Here is a 23,128-nt window from a genome sequence, read left to right on the forward strand (position 1 = left end):
AAGAAATCATTTCCTGCTTCTTTTCCCTCCCCCCCTGCCCAAGTTCACATCATCTCATTATTCCCAATCATATGGATGCATGTATGTGGGCTAACTCATATCAGTAAGTCCTCCCAAATCAGAATATTGTGCCCAGGCGTCGTTCGTATTAGCTTCAGCCTCTGTCTCAGTCCCGTCCATAAAGGCTAGCATTATGGACCAATCATCGGAATCCCTCCGGCTGGGAGTCCACGTTTCCTCGCTGATGCTGTTTTCACGAATGCGGACGGAGATGTTCTTGGCTTCAAACCCAAAATTCTTCCGTCGAAGGTCTCCAAGCATCGTGTAGCGTCGTTGCAGGGCGGTTGGCGCCGGCGCCGACCGCGCGGGCTCTAAACTTCTTCGTTTTCTCTTGACGTCTTCTTTCCTGTCAACCGCTCCTGAGTAGCTGTGGAGCCCCGCCGCTAAGCTCCCCAGTTCGCCGGAAATGGCGCTGGCTGATGCCGAACGCGGCAGATCCAGTCTTACCGGGGCCTTGTCTTGTGGACCCCAGCGGGCGAGCATCATCTCAAGCTCCAGAGCGGCATCCGTCGTGGGCGTCGTGGGACTGGACAGCGCGCTCGTGGAAAGCGTGTCAATCGTGCTGCTCATGCTCTCGGGCACTGACGAGGCAGTGGTGCTCGAGCTCGAGTTCGATTGAGACGACGCCGTCGAATCGCTCCGGCCCGCCAATGCGCCTTTCATCATCAGCCCCTCATCCTCTGGCTCTACCGTGACTGCTTGTGTCCCGTTCCCATAGCCTTGTACTACAATCTCGTGATACAATGGCTTCGCCGGCGTCGGCGGCGTCGACGGCTGTGATGCCGACATGGAGCTCCTCCTGAATTTCCTTAGCGACCTGCGGATGGTTGAATTGCGCCTCAAGCAGTTGGAAAGAGAGCTTGACCGAGAAAGGGTTGCAGGAGACGAGTTGTCTGACAGGGTCGACATGGATGGATTGCGGCTCTTGTTGTGCGTCAATGCGAAGTAGTCAATATCAGGCTTGATCTCTATCCTTTCCACCGGAGTTTCCTGTATCTTGATGGCCCGCTGGGTCACGAGGTCGTCATCGGCCACAATGTCTGTTTGGATCCGCAGGGGTTTCTTCATCTCGTGAGATGCTGATGACCATGGAGGGGTGCCATTCATCGAGACCGTGAGGTGGTAAGACGTCTCCTCGCCCCGCACCTCTGCCGGTTTTCGTGTTGCACTGCGCAAAACTTGGTGGACTGCATAAACCAGGATCCATCGCACCTTACGAGCCTCCAGCAGTGAAATCTTCTCGCTCTTGTCGACCTTGCTGGGAGAAAGAACGGCATCCTCTTCAAATCTGCGGTATGCCTGTACGAGGTCGTTCTTGAAACACTTTTCTGTCCAGTTGGATGCCGTGATTAAAGCCGTAATCGTTACTAACCGCTGGCCGGGAATGACCTTTTCGACAAATGGAAACTTTGAGAGGCGACGGAGCCCATCACTAGAAGCCTCAAGCTGAGGCAGCTGAGGCAGGGGATGCTGCAAGGGCTCGAATTTGTTGTTTTCGTTGAATGTCTGGACCAGCTGCTCAGTACAGATGCCGCCGACTGCCGTTGATGGTATGATGTCCGATGCGGTGTAGCTATTATCCACGAGAAGCTCGTATAGGGCATCAAAATCCTCTGCCATTATGCTGAGTACATCTGCGCTAAATGTCCTGGGAGGATAGTAGCCAAACTTGGCTGAGTAAAAGGACAGCAGAAAGCTTCGGAACCTGTCGAGGTGGGCGCGGGTGCCGGCTGGAATTCCCAGATTTGTTTCCGATAATTCTTCGTCGAGGAAGCTCCTCAGTCTATTGGATGTCTGCTGCAGCATTGCGTTCATTTCCAAGCGTGCCCTGCGGACAAGTGTTCGCGATACCGCACTGATAAGCTGTCACATGAGACAAAATTAGTGCCAAGTTCGCAAAAGACATAACGCATCAGAAAAAAAAACAGCGACAGGATTATTCCCTACCTGGTACTCTGAAGTGGAAAACAAGCGGTCATGCATGCCAACGCAATGAGCAAAGGCCTGTTTATACAAGTCATTCAGCTGAAATGTCTCTGCCAGATAAAGAGCCGCGGTGGCGTGGACGGGTATTTCGGCCATCTCGAGGTACTGCGTGTGGCGCATATACTTGAGCAAATCATCCACGTTGCTTTCCGGAGAGGACCTGAACTCGCGCATGGAGCGAAGGAGTGTGACGAGTGCGCTTCCCAGACTTTCGCCGACGATTGGCCTCCCTAGAACCCACGCAAAAAGATTTCTGAAGGCCAGATGATAGCGCTGTGCCTGCTTCTCGGTGGCATGAGGGGGGGCCGGAATATACAGCTCAGCCGTCGACCTAGGATGCAGCTGATCCCACCTCTCAATCTCCTGCGCCGTCCTAGACGCAAGACCCTCCAGTACCAGGAACTTTTCGAGGAGCGGAAGGCATCCCGCTAACAGCAGAGCCGCAAAAGGCAGCTTGAAAGACGGCCCGCGCTTTGAATCACCCTTGGCATAAAGGTGGACAAGGCAGTTGCCGTTACGCTCCCAAATTTCGGGATCCTATAGCAATACAATGCCACACCGGTTAGACTGCTGTTAACACGCCATTGGCGCAGGGACAGGCGTTTCCATTGGGCCAATGCGACTCACCCTTCGTAGCTCGTCCCAGTCCCTGCACGTTTTGCTGGCACCATCCCAACGCTTGAGCGGCACCGGCTTGCCATCCTCTCCAATCGAAAGGCCGCGAGCCCTGCGGACGCTGCTTGATCGTGCTCTCGGGCCGGCCATCAGAGGCGGGAAAGACTTGGGGAGTGGAGTTGATGCTGCCCGCAAAAGACGGACGGTTGTTGGTGTGCGGGCTGTGGACGAGACAGGCCCCAGGTTGTTATATATGGTGGTGTGAGTTTATACCTTGGATATAGAATATGTATAGTATCAGCATGCAGGCTGAAGCATCCACAGATAAAAAAAAGTCTAAACCTCTTTCCCACTCCCTCACACCATCCCCAGCTCCAGTCGTCGGCAGGTGAAAGGCAAATCACAGGCACGTTGAGTCGATCTCCAGCTCTCAGAGGCAAAAAGGGCAGCCCGAGACGTCACAGGCTAGTGATGGTGAGCCCGCTCTCGTGTTCCCCGGCCGTGTAACTTGGCGTGTGGTTCCTGCAAGGCTTGGAGCTTGTGAAGCTTGCTCGACGCCCGCCGAGTCGATGGCGGTATCACGAGGATTGGCAGTCGAATGCAGCCATGAGATGAATCACTAGACAGCCACCATGTTGCAGGGCTGGCCTCTCATACGAACCGAGACGAGTGGAGAGGGACGGCGAGACGCAAAGTATAAAGTAACTTGGAACAGAAAGATAAAGGGAGAACGAGGAGAGACGACGTTTCCGTGTTGCTGCTTGCTCTTGCGTCGGGTGCCGAAAAGGCAATTGCTTAGCAGCTCTTAGCTTGGCCTAGCTCCCCCCAGCTGGCGCAGTGCAATTTTCCTTTTCCCCTAGCAGCACGCCGCAAATGCCTTGGCCAGTGGCCATTGTGCAAGGATGCGGCCCCTGTATTCTAGCCCCGAGAGATGGTGCTAGCTGCTCTAGGGCACTAGCAGTTAGCGCGGCACCAGGCCAGCGATTGCATCAATCAAGGCACCAGCACCCAACATGGACATGCAATTGACTCCAAAGTCCCATCCGAGGCAGCATGTACCCCACTGCAGCAAGCGCCGCGAAATAGTACATCCATGGATATGGATCCATGCTTTCGCCATTTGATGTCTCATCGTGATCGCGGCATCCATCAGCACTCGTATCTCGACATTTCGAGGACAAGCAGCAGCGTACTGTACAGCTCGTAGCACGGAAGCACGGAGCATACCCAAGGGCTGGTACCACGGAATATGCACATGTATGCAGAAGCAGCAGCAGCAGCAGCAGCAGAAGCAGGGATGACATCGTCTTCATCAGCACATGCTGCTTTGGGCAAATGGCCAACCATGTCTCATCCAAGCGTTCATCGCTTGCAGGGGTGTGCCAGCCGCTCACTGGCTCTGCAGCAAGCACGAGGCGGTGGTGAGCTGGCACAGAGTCGAGTCCCAGCATCCGATCCTTGTTTGCATGATTCGCTCCACCTCAGCATCAGCCGTGAAGGAAAGAAAAAAAAAAAAAAAAAAAAAAGAAGGCCCGTAGACTTGGGTAGTGCTACATTGCAGCAAGCAAGTGTTCGGCACATATTGGAGTCGCTTTATGCTCTCGTCTTGGCTGCTGAGGCCAAGCTCCGGATGCATATCAAGGCCGCGACCGGCCAGTCTGACCACGAGGAAACCAGATACTATCTGTCTGTCTGCCTTGGTCTGGGTCCCGCCACGCAGTGCTCACTCGGTGCATACTGTGGCAGAGAGTCCGGCCAGTCAAGACCAGCGACGCAGAGAGATGGCTGAACCAGGATCCTGCTGTGAGCTGGGCTTTCACAAAGTCAACGGAGATGCATCCACGTCACTCCCTCTCGCATAGACTATTGCCAAGCTGAGCTTCTTGTCAACAGCTCCAGATCCAATCGCAGAGGCGCAAAAGTCCGCGGGCTTGCCGAGCGAGCTCTGCTTGTTACATGTCTTGTTTCCTCTTCAAGTGCAGAGCCCGAGTATTAGCCCACATTCATGCGGTGTGTTCCTGGTGCTGCATTGTGTCGTCAACTATTTTATCCTGCCTCTTTTTTTTCTTCGGCGAAGCGAAGCATGGTGAAATCTCCTTCCGTCTCCCGTCAAGAGGCGTCCGGGAGTGGACCGAAAAAAAAGTGACGAGTATCATCATGCCATCCGGGCTCTGCCCTCAAGCCTGGTAATCGAGCAAGGATCCGCGATGTTCACTCCACTTCGGCGGCACTGGCGGACTGTGGGCTGCGGCCATCTCAGATCCGATGCGCCAAAGCTCGCCCGACGTCGTGCGGACATCATTGACTTCCATTATTGCGTTACCTGCATCTGGCCCCCAAAAAAGAGCTCAACTCCCTTGCAGACTGTTGGCCGAAACCAGCATGGCATGATGCGATTTGTGCCGACGAGAGAAAAATAAGGCTTTGTTCCCCTCCTCCCTTCTCCCCAGATGGTCTCACAGCATATGAGACTCTGTCGCATTCTGCTAGCGATTAGCCCTTGTTTTGCTTTTTTTTTGCGACTTGCTTGAATTCTCTTTTTATCTCAAGTATCCACTGTCTGTAGCATCGCGCCGCTTAAGCGTTCAACAAGAGACAACTTCCCTGCAAGCCTCCTCGGTAAAATCAAGACTGTGCAGATTCCGAAATCGCCTTTTTCCGATCTCGTTTGTCAGCCTTACGTACGCTCGTAAACATCGATTTTGCGTGCTCACTCAGCCAGCTGAAGGAAAAGGTTAAATACGAGCCACTGTTCCTGATTACTTCTGGCTTCCCGTGCTTCTCCTCTTTGGTTCCTGGCCTGGCCAAAGTAGAGCGGTAGTACTGTACTGCGATCACTGCGAGTGACGCCTCCCCCAGAGACAAATATCCAGCATCTCCGCGTACATCCTCAAAAGGAGAAATGTCGTAGAGCTTTCTGTTTGAGAATGAGGAGCAACTCGCTACTTTGGAATATCCTTTCGCGAGATGAGACATATGAGGACATGTCGACCTCACCGACAAGACAAAACCCGGCGGTATGGCATGTTAAGACACAGCCCAGTAGAATTGCCCAACCATGGCCAACGGAGGACAGCGCACTTCACAGTGTTAGTGCCATCTCGCATTGTAGCTCGGAACCCTAAGGCTTCGTATGAAACAATGCTTTGAGGCTGCCTTCATTAGCTGCGTAGCAAGCTTGTCAAAGTGCATTAGCACTAGCTCTATTGCTCATAGTACATGTCGGAGCGTTTGCGTCCAGTACCGACTGTGCTTGCGTGGCCGATGACATGGAAAGGGGTTCTCATTCTAATAAGCCTAGCGGAAATTGTCGCCCAGCTTACACGAGATGAAAGTCAAGAGCTGACAGTTGACAGATTCAGCTGCAGCGATCACAATATATTGAGGCGGGGGTATAAGGCAGACTTCGAAGAGCTTTCAAGGTTGACAAATCCACATGCTAAGGCACTGGTGAAACTGGCGTGTTTTTGAAAGCGGTGCAAATATCAAACGAAAACGGCCAGCTAATCGTCGTAGCGTCTCGATGCTGAGAGAAGACACCGCAGATCCGCCACCACCGGGCTTCAACATGCACCCGCAAGCCGGGAGCTGCTGCTTTCATGTAAGCGTCATTCCAATATATCGATCGCCCGTTGTGAGAGCTTTGGCCAGGATGATCATCCAGAATCCGGGGCGCATCTGTGAAAGACAAAGCGGGGAACAAATACGAGGTACGGAGTACATGGAGTCGTAGACCAATTACATAAGCCACATAGTTGATAAGCTCGGGCGATCTGATAACTGTCGCCATCACGTGAAGGTAGAGCTCTCTTACCGAGCTCACCTTGAATCAGAAGCTCCTCACCGAGACTTCGTGATGAAACCCAGCGGACGATATCCACCTGTGTTTTCACTCATACCAACCACGCACGCGCCAACAGACATGTGACGTGAAAGATGTCGCCTTCGACCCCGTACACGTACATCCAATGCCCTTGCTCGGATCAGACTGTTTCCGGTCCAGGAGGTGCGCTGTCAGATCCTGAGGAGAACGAAGCATTCGATCCAAAAGCCCCGCGGTCAAACTACAGCTTATACCCCCTCGAATACCTCCTCTACTGCGAAGACTGTCAGCAAATCCGCTGTCCGCGATGCGTAACAGAAGAATCGGTGACATACTATTGCCCCAATTGCCTGTTTGAGGTGCCTAGCAGTAACCTGCGCAGCGAGGGCAACAGGTAATGAGCCCCCCTTTCGCATCACACGTATTTGTAATTGTCAAGTCTAATCACTGCTTGGCCAGATGTACGAGAAGCTGCTATCAGTGTCCGGTCTGTATTGGCCCTCTCCAAGTTGGAGCTATCCAACCTACCACGGATGCGAATCTTCTCCCGACACAGTATCAAACAAACCCCACCGGTGGCCCGTATGCGCTCTTCTGTCAATATTGCAACTGGACATCAACCGAAATCGGCATTGAGTTCGATCGGCCCAGCGGAATATATAATCAACTCTCCAAAGTGAACAACGGAGGCCAACCCAAGCTCACCTTAAGAGATGTTAAAGATAGGCGGAAAGACAACCCGGACGAACCGCCTGTGCCTGACGACCAAGTTGATTCCGACTTGCAATTTGCCAACCTGAAGGCCTTTTATCAGACACAGTTGTCAGAATCCAATACGTCAATACGTGGGCTTCCGTTGCATGATGGATTGGGTTTCTCGTCTCCTGCCGCTCTGACTCGCATCATGTCCCTATATACTGGCCGTGGTCATCAGGGTCGTTTGCAGCAAGGACCGGCAGATATTATGCGTGAGGCACTCGGCACCAACGACGGTCTCAAAATTGCGAATCTGGACGAGTCAAAAGATATAAAGAAGCTCATTGACGGAGGATGGGGCGTCACCGCGTCACTTGAACAGCGAAGCGAGCAGCCCACAGAGCCTGCACGATTCGAGGACGAGCTTCGGCCAATTGCATATCTTCTCCGCAGCAAGCGGTCAAAACGTTGTCCTTCTTGTCGCCACATTATATCCAAACCAGAGGCGAAAGTGGTGTCTACGAGATTCAAAATCCGCCTCGTTGCCAAGTCATATATACCAACAATCACGATTCGGCCGCTCAATCCCACAGCTACACCTGTGCCGGTAACATATAGGCCCATGGTCCAGGAAGAAGCACCACTCAAGCCACATCAAGCGTATCATTTCGTTGTCACCTTTAAGAATCCTCTTTTTGACAATATCAAGGTTACCTTGGCCTCACCACCTAAAACACCAGGTCGCTTCTCCAGTAGAGTTACCGTGCTGTGTCCGCAATTTGAGGTTGACGCCAACACTGACATGTGGGATGATGCCCTCAAAGATGATGAAAAAGACCGAAGTCGAAAGGCAGACGAAGGCCCCGAAGTGGGCAAGATTTGGGAGAAGGGGCGCAACTGGGTGAGCATCGTGCTGGAGGTTATCCCGGCATCTTTGCGAATCGATCAGTTAGAAAAGAAGGGCAACGACAGCATTGACACCAGCCCGCTCAAAAAGGGCGAAGACCTGCTTGAGATCCCCATGTTTGTTCGCATGGAGTGGGAGTCTGAAACGCAGGCCGACATGGATGGACCACCGAGCAAGGACAAGGAAACGAGAGAGAAGCGAGAACTGGCATACTGGTGCGTGCTCGGCGTTGGGCGCATCAGTCACGAATGAATAGTCACGAATGAATAGTGGGACATTTACAGCGATAGATACCCCAGATAGATGATCAAAAGAGACGAAAGACAAGCATTTAGACGACAAGGCAGGTAGCCATGAGAGTGAATTGATCAAATCATGCCAGTAGCTTTATATCATTAAACAAAAGCTACCTTGATATCAGACGCCAAGCCCAAATGTTGACCAACCCACCGATGCTTTAAAAACAGCAACGCATTTTTATGTTCCCAATGGCCCCAAAAAGAGAAAGGATTTTTTAACACCAGTTAAATATTTCTTTTCAACTAGTCTAGAACTCGGCGTTACCGGTCTGGGGGAACTCGAAGTTGACGTTGCGGCCAGTCAATCGTCGGTAGACCTCAGAGTAGGTGTCGAGTCTGTAGTCAACACCACCACGCTCCTTCTCGTCAAGGATGACCTTGAGGGTCTTGCTGCCGTCCTCCTTGGTGCGGATACGCTTGCCGACGATCTCAACGGGATAGGTGAGATCAGCCAGGATGGCGTCGTGGACAGCAGTCAGAGTGCGGGAACGAGGGCGCTTCTGCTTCTGGGTGTTGCGGGAGCGGGCAGAGCGCTTGGGGCGGGGCAGGATGCGGCGAGAAGCCAGGATGAGGACGTGGCGGTCGGAGAACTTCTTCTCCAGCTCACGGGTCAGGCTGTTGGGGGGATATATTAGCGGCTGTGATATGAGTTGAATTGGAGACATGGAAAATTGCTTACCGCTGCTGAACACGGTGGAAGCCCTGCAGGGAAGGGACGGGGACAAAGATGACAATAGCCTTCTTGCCGTGGCCAACTTCGATCTATTCAAGATCCCAAAGTCAGCATGCGAGCTCCAGGACATACGCCTTGGACCGCTTCCCGTCCTGCTCCACAGAAGTCAATAGTACTCCGGCCATGCGGCGCGTCCCTCGAAATATTTTTTTCCGACAGGGAGAGGGTGTCAATAATTCCATTCTGTCGAATCGATATTACGCACACACTCCCTCTCTGCAGAGAGGGACGCCAATCGCATTTGAAGCCATTGTATATCTTTGGGAACAGGATTTCGAAGATGTTCGGTCTCTTTTCTGGTTTGCTTTCAAGTCATTCTCACCTCACGGGCAGAGACGATCTGCAGAGGTCGCAGGGCAACCTTGAGGTCGGCAGTGTTGGTCTCGAGGTCGAAGAGAGCCTGAGCAATGTTCTGCTCAAGCTCGGAGGGGTTTTGCCTCGAGGGGCTGTTGGCGGCGATCTTGTTAATGGCGCTCATCTTGACTGGTGATGCTCAACGGGAGGGTTGGATGAGTTGATCGTGACGACGAAGCAGAGATGCCCGTTTGGTTGACTTTGGCGCACTTGGAAAAAAGCTCGCTAAATTGGGGTTTTCGTGCCCTCTGCTCACGTTGGTTGTGCGCTTGCAGGGGTCTAGTGGCATTTCTGCCTGAGGCGACGACTAAATGTGGGTCGAAGTCCTCTTTAGTGGGAATGATGTGGGTCTGCCAAACTGGAGCGCTGGTCTGTCCAATCCTGATAAAGGGTTCCTGAGATCTTGAGATCTCCAATCGCAGACATGGATACAGCCATGTAACTGTATGAACTTGTTTAAGGGAATATTGCTTCTATTATAAATGCTTGTTCAATAGCATGTATGCGTTGGCCTCTGTACAATTCGCCTCCAATCATAGTCGTATGTCCTTGAAGCTAGCGCTAATATGGTTTGCGATGCCCCTCTGTTCTCAGAAGCTTCAAGATATTATGTCCTATAAATCCGTTTTAATTATATCATTCTATCGAGCAATTTGTGCTCTTTCTATGAGATTATTACAAATAATATTTCCCCTGCCGCTGATACTGTTCATGACATGGCACTATTCCGACGTTCCATCATCCACATGCAAGATACCAGCACAAGCAGTCGCGATGAATCCCACTTAGATGTAAACTATCGAATACGCAAGCAGTGATTCCTATCGGATATAATGCAATGATAGGCTTGCCTCAGCCGTCACTTTCGGCGATATTCGTCATTCTGAACGCATATGCTATGTCATGGGAAGGAGCATCAAGTATTCCCTTGCCCTAAATTAGGCGGTGCTTGCTCCTTCCTCCGCAGTGAGAACCTCCATGCCTAACATCGATCCAAATTCTCAACAATTCTTTTCTTCTCTCTTTGCCTTCTCTTCTCGTCCCACTCTGCGTCCGTCACTCTTTAATTCATCTGCGTTCTCTCACTGCTCCCACGTTTATTGGCATTGTTGAACTTCTAGTCACTCCTCCTACCGCATCTTCTCATCCAAAAGAGATGATAGGCATTCTTCTACTCGCTCTTGCTGGCGTGGCCCGTGTTATCGGTCAAGTCACGCACAATACGGGCGAGTTCTCCTATCAAGGCTGCTCTTCCATTGATCCAGCCTGCTTCGGAGAGCCAGTCGTATTTCCAAATGGCCCTTTAACTCCTGAGACGTGCCAACTCGCCTGCAGAGGCCACCAGTTTGCTGCTCTTCTCCCCGAGTGAGTCACGTATACGTTAGAGTTATTGATAGTAACATCGCATTCTAACCGTCTTTGAAGCTGCTGCCGCTGTGGTGATGATCCGAACGGTGTTCATCCAACCGACGAAGCAAAATGCGACTATCCATGCATGGGAGACAGCACCCGTGGCATGTGTGGGAGCATTTGTCCAGAGAACTCCCCTGTAGTTGCCAACGTCTACACGCGAGTCACGCCGACCCAGAGTCCGGTTTACGGACAACCAACAAGCATTCAGTCCTCTGTTGCTGCAGCAGAGACCTCGTGCTCATCTGCCGATGCTTCATCAGCTGGAGAGCCTCAGCAGTCCTCTCAACGTATCACACCGGAAGGACCAGCACCAGAAGCTCCAACCTCATTCGGAAACCCTGCGTCTGGGAATCCGGCGGCTACGGTTGTCCCAACCTCTAACTCTCCAGCAACCCAAGCGGCTCAAGAATCTCCATGCTCTACTCAAGCCAACACAGGATTGAGCACACCCTCACAAGGGCCTCTGACACCACCCGGCAACGCTCCAGAGCCCAAGACGTATTCTGATCCCAGACAGCAAGTTCCAAATGCGACACCCGCCTCCAACCCACCAGGTTATTCGTCAGATTGCCAGCCATCGCAGCCAGATTCTTACTCTGATGGGCATGGCGCTGGAGAAACTCCTGCAGGATACACCTCGGCAGACAATTGTCAGCCTGCTGGTAGCCCAGCTCTATCGCCGGTAGTTTCTGAGAGCACTCTTTGGCCATTTCCAAGCAAGAAACCGGAAGGCAGTCCTCCCGCTCCTTCTCATGTTCCAGCCTCAGATTCGCCTTGTGGTGTCATCCCTCCTCTTTCAAGCATCGGAGGATTTGTCCTATTGGCGGCAATGATTATGTAGAGGTTTATGAGACAAGCTTTGCGAGCTGTCATGACAACATCGGTCAATAGTGAGATATCTCAACGAACTGTTTTTTGGAGGAAATTTTGGACGCTCATTGACGACTAGTGCAGTTACTGGTTGTTAAGTGCAGTGGTCACATATCAGATATTGTAGAAAAGGGGCTGCCACTTAATTGATTCAATTCGACTGCCTATGTGCTGCGCTGTTTCTTTGTTCACTGTAAGTGTTGATCTCTCAATTTTGGGAGTTGGGTGTTGTCTCGTCTGCTCCCAGTTTCTGCTCCCAGTTTGTCAACTGCTGCGAATGACGGAAATATCCAAGAATGATTGGATATGAGTTATACATTATACTGTAACGAGCGGATTACCACAATTGGGCCACCCGCAGTATTCCTTAATATAGGTAGTCGTAATGCAGGGTAACTACTAATGAATCCGCGGGCGTATTCTCCAACGCCGCTGTTGGTGGGGGCGTATTGCCACGTTGTGGAGGGGCTGCTGGTTGTCGCAACAATGGCGGGGCAACAGGAGAGGCTTGGACTTACATGCGTCGTCGGGCCTTGACGAGAGCCCCGAAACTTGGAGTCTTCATCTGAGAATCACGGCATCGGACCGGCCTCAACATTGAATTAACAGCAGACTGCACGCTGTGCAAGATATCGAGACAAGATGCAGTCTGGAATCTCAGGTACGGATGCCGCCATCATGCCCGGATCAAATCAATTGGCCCCCTAGATGCGGTGAGCTGACCGCAGAATCTCGACAACAGCCTCCGAGGAGCTCCAGAAGGCGTTCAGCTCGCTGCTCGCGACGCCCTCCGACTTTGCCCTGCTTGTAACGATCCAGGGCGAATCCCTGGTTCCCGTTGAGACGATCGCGGGCAAATCCTCCGACTTTGGACAGAACCTGTCTGTGCTGGAGCCGTTCGTCAAGCCAGACGTCGCCCTCTATGCCATCCTCCGCCGCTACGACGACACGCCCAAGTTTGTTGCCGTGACATACGTTCCAGATGCCGCCAAAGTCCGCCAGAAGATGCTGTTCGCCTCGACACGGCTGACGCTGGTGCGAGAGCTGGGCACAGAGCACTTCCGCGAGACGCCCTTCATGACCATGGCCAAGGAATTGACAGCGGACGGATTCAAGGCCCACGATGCGCACAATGCCCTGGCAGCGCCCCTGACCGAAGAGGAGAAGTCGCTGGGCGAGATCAAGAGGGCAGAGCAGGAAGCTGGATCGGGCACTGCCATCCGAGAAATCCATCTCGCCCAGAGCTTGAACATGCCGGTCAACGAGGATGCCATTGCGGCAATGAAGGAGGTTGCCGAGGGGCAAAAGGCCGCGGCGACACTGGTGAGTTTGGCTCACGGCTCATCTGATTTAGCAGCCGAATTCGTATACTAATCACCATGCCACACAGAAAATTAACGCGGCTACCGAAAGAGTAGAGCTGGCACCCGAAACCCCCAACTCCAACTCCCTCACCGAGCTCATCAAGAGTATCTCTACTGTCGAGCCACGATTCACCTTTTATCGGTTTACCCATACCCATGATGGAGCAGAACAGACACCAATCCTCTTCATCTATACTTGCCCTGCGACGGCTGGAAACAAGGCCATCAAGAACAGGATGCTGTACCCCCTGATGAAGCGTGCTGTTCTCACCATCGCCGAGCAAGAGGCCGGTATCAACATTGAGAAGAAGTTTGAGGTGGAAGACCCCAGTGAGATTACCGAGGAGGAAGTCTTGAACGATCTCCATCCCAAGAAGGTGGCTTCATCAGGTTTCAGCAGGCCCAAGCGCCCTGGCAGGTAGAGTCCCTCACGAGTTACGACACAGCACGAACGCAACGATCTAGCCTGAATAGACATTGTCCATACTTTTTTATACAAGAAGATATATATCCACTCTACTATTTTGAAACTGAACACAACCCCAACGCCACAATCCATGGCTGCCATTAAAACCTCTAAACAATCATGTTTACCACCGTATCGTATCACCATCGCCGCTACCATCACCGTCATCGCTCACAAACCCTAAGCATGATGGGGCTGACCCTGTCGCATTTCTGCTCTAGAACTACAATACAGGTCAGACCATGTCTTCCTCTCGTTTTTTTGGCCGAAAAAAGCAAGGGTATATATCGCAACAAAATGCATCGAAGTGCTGCCGTTTTTTTCTTACTCCTCATATTTGCCACCGACAAAGGCCAGGTTACTCTTTTCTAGCTTGGACTTGAGATACTCGTAGACGGTAAAGGTGACGGCCTGGCCGGGTGCAACGCGCATGATGCGGGGCGTGATGCCCTTGTAGAAAGCGTGGAAACCTTCTTGCCTGGGGGAAACTGTCAGCTCTCTTGTCCTATCTCAATCTTGGGCATGAAAGGGAGGAAACGTACTTGAACATGTCGCTGGTGATGGTGGTTATCCTTGTCCAAGCGGTGGTGCCAAACTCAGCCGGCGTCTTTTGCAGACGAGTCTTGATGGTGTCGATGGGGGCGTTGCTGAGAGGACCCATGGCGCCACTCACGAGACCGATGATGGTTGTCTGCCAGCTGGGCAAGTTACCGTCGGTGTACTGAGGCTGGTAGTCCTTGAGCCACTGCTTAAAGTAAGAGTATGCCGTGAAGTTGACGGCTTGGTTGGAGCCTTGTCTTAAGGCTGTTAAGCTGACTCCACGGTATAGCGCTCCGAAGCCTTCCTCCTTGACGACGGTGTACAGAGCATGCGCGGCGTTTCTGTATTTTGGAATATCCAGTGGATCAGCCATTGAGTGATGTTGCGCCTGCAGACGGATCTTGATGACCTCCATGGGTGTCACGACAGCCACGGCTTCTGTCACACCGGCAGCGAGACCAGCCAGAAATGTTCCTCGTCCTGAGACGGTGCCGGTGGTTTTATCGGCGAGGAGCTGCTTATACCATTCAAATGATGTGAATCGGATAGCCATTTTAGGAACAATGCCCGTCAAGACGGCGCCGAGGCCCTTGTACAGGGCGAGAGGAGTTTCCTTTTTTACAACCTCTACACCGGTTTTGATGAAGCCGCGGCGGGGGGCGCCGGGCATTCGTGCACGACGAGAGAGCTGCATTCGCACTTTGATTGTGTCTATATGTTGGAGGTTAACATCTTGTTCTTAGTCGGCAATGGCCTATACGAAGTGGACGTACCAAGAGGGTGGCATGCGAGAGCTTCCATCATACCGGCGCCACCACCAGCTGCAAGAATGAAATCATGTTAGCCAAATACAATTTGGAAGCTCATGACATCCAATTGAGGGCCATGAGAGAAAAGGCAAGACGAACCGATGAGGTTTGTCGCCGCCGAGGGCGGTTGTTTACTGCCGTCTCTAGGCATCTTGAAAGCTTAATTGTGCTGAACAGAGCAATTGAACGTCCTTCAGGTGCCGTTGATGAGCTTTCCTATTTAAAATCTCCAGACAAGGCTCGTGGGTCACTGCCGAGGATGTTTGCGCGTTCCTAGAAGAGCCGAGCTTATATGAAGCTAGGGAGGTATAGCTAATGATTTGCGGTTGGAAGTAGCAACGGCTATTCAATCAAGCGAGGAAACCGGGCAGGGAATGATACAAGAGTCACACCGGCAAGAGATGGAGGACGAGGAAGAGGCAGGATAAATAGTATGGAGGGAAAGGAAGGATGGATCGTGAAATTAAAAGCATAAGCTCAGAAAGAGGAAGAGAGAGGAGAGGAAGTAAAAGAGTCATCCAGACAGCCGATAATCGCTATTAAAGAAAAGCCATGGTTTTGACATATGATTCCGGCGTCTAGCTTCCATCTCGTCTCCCTTGGACACACGCCCCCCTTTGCCCGTTGGAGCTAGGGGCGAACCAATAAGCCACGGCCATTGGACCGCAAGTCACAGGATACAAAAAGCCTGAGCCACAGCTCGGTATACTTTGGCTGTTTTACTCCTGTAAAAGTACATGTTAATTTCTGTTGCAGCCGGGCCGCCGGGCTGAGCAAGCTGGGTTGTCGTCGTCTCTTTTGGTGTAAGACGCTATCAAGCCAAGCTAAGCCGGTGCTGGCCCTCCCACCCCCGCGAAAATCGAATCGAACAACTGGTATTTGGCTTTTTTTCTTTTGGCCCGCGGCTCGCTCAGCTGGGCTGTCCCCACATTGGCTGGGGAAGGGGGAGTCACTTCAAGTGTGTTTTGACGGGCGAAGTTTACATAGCCGGACAGGTGGAGGATTTTCGGCTTGTCTGACCGAAGTGACCATTCCGATCTGTAGAGCAGGAGCTCCGTGTGGCCGGAAGATTGATGCAGGGGTGTGATTTCACGATAACATTGAACATTTAGCAGGGGAATTGTCGTCATTGAGATTTGCAGCTGTGGTTTTCTACGAGACGCACATGATAATAATGACGATGTACGTTAAAATCTGCTGCGTGTTTCCCTTTTTCTTTCAGATGATCTCAAATGTCAAAAACGCCAGCCAGTGACGTTATTCCTCGTACCGACCACATGCCGAGCTTGTGATAATGCGGGGTCCCACGCGCAGCCGCACCTTGATGGTACGTACCGGATCTTACTAAGACAAGCCGGGAGGGACCGGACAGGTTGACCCGCTGATTTGCCGTGCTGGGCCGAGGTTCGTTTTCCCAGGGTCCCAGACGAGGAATTCGGCTTATGGGAGGGAACGTCATTTGGCTTGATGGGCGGCGTTTTGGGGGGGCAAAGCCGGCGACTTGAGATCAGATAACTGACTCATAGGAGCGTTTCGTACATGAGGATTCAAGTTGGGTATTTCATAATGAATGGTTGTCTACGAACTAATTACACGCAATTTCCTTCACTTATACATCAATATTTTATTAAGAGTGACGGCATAGTATGTGGCATCTTTAACGGTGCTCCTGTAAAGCTAGATAGAATAATTATAGGCTAACACATGTTGGTTATGGTAAGAGTAAGAACGCATAATTATCTGATGATAATTGGCATTATACATGGCTCACGGTCTAAGTATATACCTTGCCTGTGTCTTCCCGTAATGTGCTACACCATAAGCATGTGTTCCGCTAGCTGCTCTGTATGGGTATCTTGTGTATGATGGAGCTATTTAATTATATGGCACGTTATTATTCGGGCTACTTCTGTATGCCGAGATGTTCGGTTATTGCTTCAGCAGCGAGGCTTAATGTCGTTGATCCAAGAGGGGCTTATAGATGAGCGTGTGATCTGGAAACGGACACCGACCTCTCAGCCGAGTCGTAATCTCGGAGAACGACGAAGCTGTGGAGATTCCACGTCTATTTATTTTATAATTATTATACTAGATACGGAGTGCTTAACATTGTTTTGCCACTGCTGTTTACAGAGTCAACTAGCCACACTGAGGACAGGATTGGGTCCACATACAAAGTAACCCTTCCTGGCGACCTTGTCACAGCTGTGGTGTGGGATTAAGCCTAGCTGGGCACCCATAGGGACGCGAGAAGTACTCGGATATAAGCGCTCCTGCTGATATAAATCAGTATAAAATAGAATATGGCTGCACCGACCATTAAGCTTAGTATGGTATGAAGACTGAGGGCTCTGACTAAGTTGTTGGTTTATGTGATCTGTACGGGTTGTTCGGTTGTGCTAGGTCAAAGCCTGCAGGAACGCGCATATACATGAATAGGCTATTCTACCTACTCCCAAAGCATAATTCCAAGCTTTAATGCTTCTTGTTATAGCCATTGGGCTAGGCCTCATCCTATGCCATCGGATAATAAAGTGCGCTGGGATGTCCGAGTTTCAGCCCTAGTTTACTTCTAGATGCAGGCATCGTGTAGCCGTATAACAAAGATATATATCAGGGCGAGTAGGATTTTACCCTTATAACATATCAGCTGGAGAGTGATCTTCATATCATTACTCTATCGAGTATCTAGACGCGATTCACAAATATAAAGTGCTGAGCACCGTATGTCAGCCCCGCCATTTTGACGTTTAAGGAAATTGATTCCGTGAAGTCGCAGTTTAGCAGTTTTCGTAGGATTCGACACTTCTTACAGAAAATCTTTATCCGAACACCATGGCGATGGAGCCTGCAACATACAACTCCGGGGAAGCCTTCGAAGGAAATGTTGGGATTGCTATATATGATTGGATAATTCACAGTATAAGGTGGTGTTGAGAACCTTGCTCGTGCCTCCCATGAGGCGTACTCCATGGTATGAGTTTGCATGGATCGGGATATATGCGTCTTCGCAGCGTTGTAAACACTTCCTTTCAACCATCGAATGAACGTCTGCCACGAATATAAATAAAGACGCCCTCTCTCACTATCAAAATAACATCTCATCAAGCAAACAGACCAAAAACAAAACACCAAAAAACTATATCCCAACACTCAAACCTCACCTCCCACAACCATGAAGCTCTCAACCATCCTCACAGCACTCACAACCCTCCTCCCCCTCTCCACCGCAGACTTCCACGTCCTCACAGGCCCCTGCTCCATCTCCCCCGGCGAAGGCGGCGAAATCGAGAGCGACGTCGTCGCCTGCCCATCCAACTACTACAACTGCGACTGCATGCTCTGGGGCGACCGCGCCGGCTTCCTCAGGGCGGGCGACACCCCCGTCGACGGCCTCTCCACCACGGGCTCGACGTATTTTCAGCTCTCGGGCATGTGCGGCGTGGGAAACATGGATTTTTACAAGCAAGGCGACGGCACCTGGCTATTTTACATTGCTGGTGGCGATGGAAATGTGCAGGGAACTTGTTATAATGGTGATAATAGCATCAAAGATTGTTTTGGTGTTAGTGCTTCTTGCAGCTGGAAAAATATTCTAGTTTGCTATTCGCAAATTTGCAACCCTTAATAGGCGACAAGAGGTAGAGGCGGTCACTACTATATCAGGCCCAGAAGAGATTTTGGATAAAAGACGAAAGAAACAAGGTGTGTTTAGAAGAGGACATTCACAAGGGATATTATTTATAGCTTTGACTCGAGACATTCACAATTGCTTTGAGTATAACTATGCATGCGAGTAAACCATGTGTATTTTGTCGGACGAACCACGATCGAATGAACAGAGTGTCAATCTGGGCTATGTACTCGAGAAAAAAAGCGCCCAACACAATAGCGTTCACAAAGTCCGAAAGCTCCATTACTCCGTGTGTACTCCAAGCTGCAAGACATTTAGTCGCAGCATTCCCGTTGAGTCCAAAACGCCGTTTCCCAATTGCCCTCCGAGGGTATCCATTTCCCGTTGCGTTGCTACCATATCGGCCAATATGAAAAAGAAATCGCTCTATGATTTGTGTTTTGTGATGAGAAGAAATAAACATGCCGTTTATGCGCTACCAGCACATTCCAGTTTCCATAACCCAAAAGCCGTCCGTCTAAATCCTGAAAATGGAGAAGAAAAGAAGAAAGTTGAAAAGACAATATCAGTTCGACACAAAAGAAGAACTTGATGCCAAAAAGTCGTGATTTGTGCTACTAACACTCACTCGGTATATAACAACCAATGAGGGTAGCGTGATGGTGATTGGTGGTGTGATGGCGTTGCCGAACTGGGTTTGGCATCGCCTAAGACGGCGTTCCCCTTTCCTCCAAGCTGGTGCCTTCGAAGCTGTACAGGCGAACTTCTCCATCCTCGCTGCCACTTGCCATGCGGCTATCGCTCAGCCCGACGCAAGTCACTGGGCCAGCGTGGCCAGTGAAGCTGCGCTCACACTTGCCGGAACGAGGCTCCCAGACCTTGGTCATAGAATCATTGGCACCGGTGACGACACGGAGAGTGTCGCCCACCAAGCCCCAGATGCCCTCGACGTGACCAAACATGCTGCGGATGCATTTGCCCGTGGCAATGTCCCACAGTCGGACCGTGTTATCGAGGCCACCGGTAAGCATGTAGCGAGGAGGCAAAGGCCTGGAAGGATCCGACACGAAGCCGGAGCCAAACGCAGCACGCTGGTCGGATGTCTGGTCTGGAAGAGGTGTTGGGGAATCGCCCCGTCCGCTGCTCGCTGATGCAGCATCGGTCTTGTCAGCGTTGGGGTCCTCGTCAGGCTCAAAGTCTGGCGGCATCAGCAAGATTTGCTGCACTTGTCCGACATGGCCCAAGAAAGTCTTTATACATTGCTTCGAATCTAGGTCCCACAGCTTGACAGAGAGGTCGTCGGAGGCTGAGAAGACGGTGCGAGATGCGGAGTCGAGGCGCACATGGTTGACCCAGTCGGAATGGCCCCGTAGCGTCCAGGTTTGCTTGGTATCGAAGCTGAAGATCTTGACCGTCTTGTCGATAGATCCCGAAACGAGCTTGCACCCATCGAAGTGGATGGAGAGCACACCGTCTGTGTGGCCCTGGAGTGTACTGATGCATTCGCCCGTGTGCCAGTTCCAGATCTTGATCGTCTTGTCGAAGCTTCCGCTGATTAGCTTGGCGTCGTCGAACTGCAGGGTCCTAATCGTCGAGGTGTGTCCACGCAGCGTGCGGATGCATTCTCCCGTCTCGACATTCCAAATCTTGATGGTTGTGTCGTAGGATCCGGTCGCCAAGATGTTGTGGTCGAATTGCAGGCAGGTGATCCCGTTCTCATGGCCCTTGAATGTCTTGATGGAACAGCGTCCTGTCTTCCAGTTATATCCAACCTTGTAACGATCCCTATACACATCCTTCCATGGTCGAAACTTTCGCTCCTCGTCGAGTTGCGCCCGACCGTTGCCCGATTTGTTGACCCGTGATCTCTTGGCCCCGCTGTCGTCGCGGACCACCATGGCCCTTTTGTTGGAACCTTGGGCGGGAGCTGAGGCGGGCTCAGCAGAAGTTTCGGCGGCGCGATTGGATGGATTTGGGTGCGCCGTCTGTTGATGCCGGCTCCATGCCATGAGCTTTTTCCGCTCTAATAGCGGCAGACCCCAGCCACACTTTGTGCATTTTCGGTCAATGTGCTGTTCGCACATTCGGTGCCAAACGACGTCATCGTCGGCCAGGTCCCTCCAGCGCCGGCTGACCTGCGCAGCTTTACACAACGACACGGTATCTAAATAACACAAGATCTTGTACGATAATTCTACGGGCAAGGTGGCGATGAAATCGATCTTGAGTTGTTCTTGGACTTCGCGGGAGACGGTCGAGAGCTGAGGGAAGCAGCATTGGGTGATGATGCCCTGCAGCATCAGTTCGCGATGTTTGGCTGGGGCGGCAGAGAACAAAGACCAGACGTGGGTAATTGCTTCCTGATCGGCGGATGAGAGGCTGTTGAGCTCCTATAAAGCGAAAAGGAAAGCATTGTTAGCAAAGTGACATGTCAGACAAGGCGGGCAGGCATAGCTTGGTTTAGACATACCCGTTGAATGGTTCCCATCTTGGTCTCATCTGCGGCTCGACGACACTTTGAATCGGGGCGATGGCGATAGCAGTACTTGGTATTGGGATCCTTAATATTGACCAAGGCATTGCCAGTGCCGGTCTGGTCGTCTCTCTTGAGATTCTTGCCAACGGGAGCATACTGGTCGGGGATGTGCTCCTTGAGAAAGGGACTTAAAGTCTTGCCAACGAGGTCGAAGGGCATCTTGACGAGACCCTTGGAGGGGACTTCTTCCTCACCCTCGCGGCGTCGCTCGCAGTTGTCTCTCGATGGCGGCTGCTGCGACAAGGACTGATGGGCAGAAACGGGATTGGAGGTAGCGACAGAAGCAGGGTCAAGAGCAGGAACGGAGACGGAGACAGACGTCGAGGGTAGAGTGTTGACAGTGGAGGTGGATAGCGAAGGTGAAGGCGAAGGTGATGTCGCAGTCGATGTTAGAGAGGCAGTGACAACTGCATCGGCCGTCGAAGAGTGGTCATAGTGGGCTCGAGACAGGGAAGAGAGAGAAGTCGGCTCGCGGCCGGGCGAAGTCGACAGGGACTCCATGGGGATAATATGCGGTGAGAAGGCTTATCGCACGACGTAGCAAAGGTTAATTGGGATTGCGGCGACTCATGCGCTGTCAAGCGAGAAGGCCAGCGATTGCGTGCTCCGGCCTTGGTATTTTGAGACACCACCCTACAAGCTGCGAGTGCCCGTTGCTCCGTCCGTCTAACAAAAGAGCAGTGGCAGGACGAGGTCCGTGAGCCGTTGCGTGCGAGGATACGAACACGACGGGATTCTGCGGTTTGAGGGATGGCGAATGGCAGTTCTGGCAGGTGGCGCTCGCGGTGGTGAGGATGATGGAATTTGGATGATGGAATTTGATGGAGGAATTCTGACGGTTGGCTGTCCGCTGATTCGGCAGTGCAGCGTCCAAGTCGGAGGCAGGGCTGCAGTTCCAGCAGGTTCGCAGCTGGCCAGTCAGTTTGTCTTGTTGCTTTCTGTCTTGGCTCACACGACACAACACACGCTGCAGGATGGCGGAGGAAGAGGATCCAGGCCGGGGATTGTGATTGACAGAGGCGGCGAGATCGATATTGGGTCGCACCCCCAAGATTGCAGAGTCGCAGGGGAGGAAAAAAACTGAAACGGGCAGTAGGTGTCCAGTAGCTTCTTGGGTGCGATGGAGCCAAAATGGCGTTATCACACAGCGTGCGTGGCTTCGCTAAAGCTTAACGGACGGAGCCTGTAGCTAATGCCCTATGGTAGCCGCCTGTGGAGGGACATCCAGCGGCCGAGAGAGGCCTAGAGCCGCTGCCAGCTGCTGTGGTGGAGGTGCTGAGACCCTGTGACTGGCCTTGGATGCCCCGCCCCGACGACCCGATGGTGGGATGGATGGCGGAGGATCCCTTTAGTCATAAAGACTCCATCGCCCCAGCAGTGAAAAACCATAACAAAATTCCCAGTTTTTCTCTTGTTCTAGTCTTTGCTTTGACTCTTTTTTTGCCTCTGCTCGCAGTCCACGTGCCTGACATAAGCCGGCGTTGCCACCGCCGCGGTGCAAGAAATTGCGACGTTGGCTGCCGTATCGAAAGCAACAGGCCCCGGACCCGGTAGATCTCGCCATCGATGCCACGGAGCACAACACCGCGGCGCCGACTCCCGAGATTGCCATTCCAGGAGCCGCGACGATCGCATCAGAGGCCCCCGAGAGCCGCCGACAAGCCTTTTTGCCTGGGTCCGACAGCGGCGAGTGCCGCAATGAAGAACTATTGCTATTTTACTATCGTACTATCGCTGCTTGTGATCGCTTGAGGATCGAGGGTGGCTTGAGCCGGGCTCTGACCTCAGCTGATGGTTTGTTGCTAGTAATATGGAGTCGTGTCTTGGAAAGCAACACGAGCAACACCATCACAATTCCGAGCAACGCAACACCACTGCCCTCATTGGGATACCGACACAGCCTAGCATCAAAGGAGACATCTTGGCACCCTTTCAGCTCACAATTGTGCCTGGCGCTGCGATTATGCCGCATCTAGCTTCCCCAAGCAGGTAGCATCGACGCAAGAGGCCGAAAGTCAACTGC

At 52.0% G+C, this 23,128-nt stretch overlaps 8 protein-coding genes across 8 annotated transcripts; 4 read left to right on the plus strand and 4 right to left on the minus strand.

The window, feature by feature from the left end:
* Positions 1 to 90: 90 nt before the first annotated feature.
* On the minus strand, positions 91 to 2,811 carry T069G_05732 (uncharacterized protein; the record flags this gene model as incomplete). Its single annotated transcript, XM_056172942.1, has 4 exons — positions 91 to 877; positions 926 to 1,923; positions 2,008 to 2,583; positions 2,674 to 2,811. 4 exons carry the CDS (start codon positions 2,809 to 2,811, stop codon positions 91 to 93), a joined length of 2,499 nt encoding a protein of 832 aa, XP_056029800.1.
* Positions 2,812 to 6,597: 3,786 nt separating this feature from the next.
* T069G_05733 (dynactin p62 family domain-containing protein) lies at positions 6,598 to 8,339 on the plus strand (the record flags this gene model as incomplete). Its single annotated transcript, XM_056172943.1, has 2 exons — positions 6,598 to 6,878; positions 6,944 to 8,339. The coding sequence occupies 2 exons, from the start codon at positions 6,598 to 6,600 to the stop codon at positions 8,337 to 8,339; spliced, it is 1,677 nt and encodes a 558-aa protein (XP_056029801.1).
* Positions 8,340 to 8,634: 295 nt separating this feature from the next.
* Positions 8,635 to 9,597, minus strand: T069G_05734 (ribosomal protein s7e domain-containing protein; the record flags this gene model as incomplete). Its single annotated transcript, XM_056172944.1, has 3 exons — positions 8,635 to 9,001; positions 9,066 to 9,148; positions 9,442 to 9,597. 3 exons carry the CDS (start codon positions 9,595 to 9,597, stop codon positions 8,635 to 8,637), a joined length of 606 nt encoding a protein of 201 aa, XP_056029802.1.
* A 1,032-nt stretch (positions 9,598 to 10,629) lies between these two features.
* Positions 10,630 to 11,727, plus strand: T069G_05735 (WSC domain-containing protein; the record flags this gene model as incomplete). The annotated part of the gene is made up of 2 exons (XM_056172945.1): positions 10,630 to 10,838; positions 10,899 to 11,727. The coding sequence occupies 2 exons, from the start codon at positions 10,630 to 10,632 to the stop codon at positions 11,725 to 11,727; spliced, it is 1,038 nt and encodes a 345-aa protein (XP_056029803.1).
* A 671-nt stretch (positions 11,728 to 12,398) lies between these two features.
* Positions 12,399 to 13,542, plus strand: T069G_05736 (cofilin/tropomyosin-type actin-binding protein domain-containing protein; the record flags this gene model as incomplete). The annotated part of the gene is made up of 3 exons (XM_056172946.1): positions 12,399 to 12,417; positions 12,499 to 13,079; positions 13,147 to 13,542. The coding sequence occupies 3 exons, from the start codon at positions 12,399 to 12,401 to the stop codon at positions 13,540 to 13,542; spliced, it is 996 nt and encodes a 331-aa protein (XP_056029804.1).
* Positions 13,543 to 13,910: 368 nt separating this feature from the next.
* On the minus strand, positions 13,911 to 15,086 carry T069G_05737 (mitochondrial carrier protein domain-containing protein; the record flags this gene model as incomplete). The annotated part of the gene is made up of 4 exons (XM_056172947.1): positions 13,911 to 14,064; positions 14,129 to 14,837; positions 14,900 to 14,947; positions 15,035 to 15,086. The coding sequence occupies 4 exons, from the start codon at positions 15,084 to 15,086 to the stop codon at positions 13,911 to 13,913; spliced, it is 963 nt and encodes a 320-aa protein (XP_056029805.1).
* A 3,024-nt stretch (positions 15,087 to 18,110) lies between these two features.
* T069G_05738 (uncharacterized protein) lies at positions 18,111 to 18,563 on the plus strand (the record flags this gene model as incomplete). The annotated part of the gene is made up of 1 exon (XM_056172948.1): positions 18,111 to 18,563. The coding sequence occupies one exon, from the start codon at positions 18,111 to 18,113 to the stop codon at positions 18,561 to 18,563; it is 453 nt and encodes a 150-aa protein (XP_056029806.1).
* Positions 18,564 to 19,276: 713 nt separating this feature from the next.
* T069G_05739 (WD domain, g-beta repeat domain-containing protein) lies at positions 19,277 to 21,606 on the minus strand (the record flags this gene model as incomplete). Its single annotated transcript, XM_056172949.1, has 3 exons — positions 19,277 to 20,617; positions 20,705 to 20,959; positions 21,040 to 21,606. 3 exons carry the CDS (start codon positions 21,604 to 21,606, stop codon positions 19,277 to 19,279), a joined length of 2,163 nt encoding a protein of 720 aa, XP_056029807.1.
* Between the last annotated feature and the right edge of the window lie 1,522 nt (positions 21,607 to 23,128).

The sequence above is a fragment of the Trichoderma breve genome, chromosome 3 (genome assembly GCF_028502605.1).
Source record: "Trichoderma breve strain T069 chromosome 3, whole genome shotgun sequence".
NCBI lineage: Eukaryota > Fungi > Ascomycota > Sordariomycetes > Hypocreales > Hypocreaceae > Trichoderma > Trichoderma breve.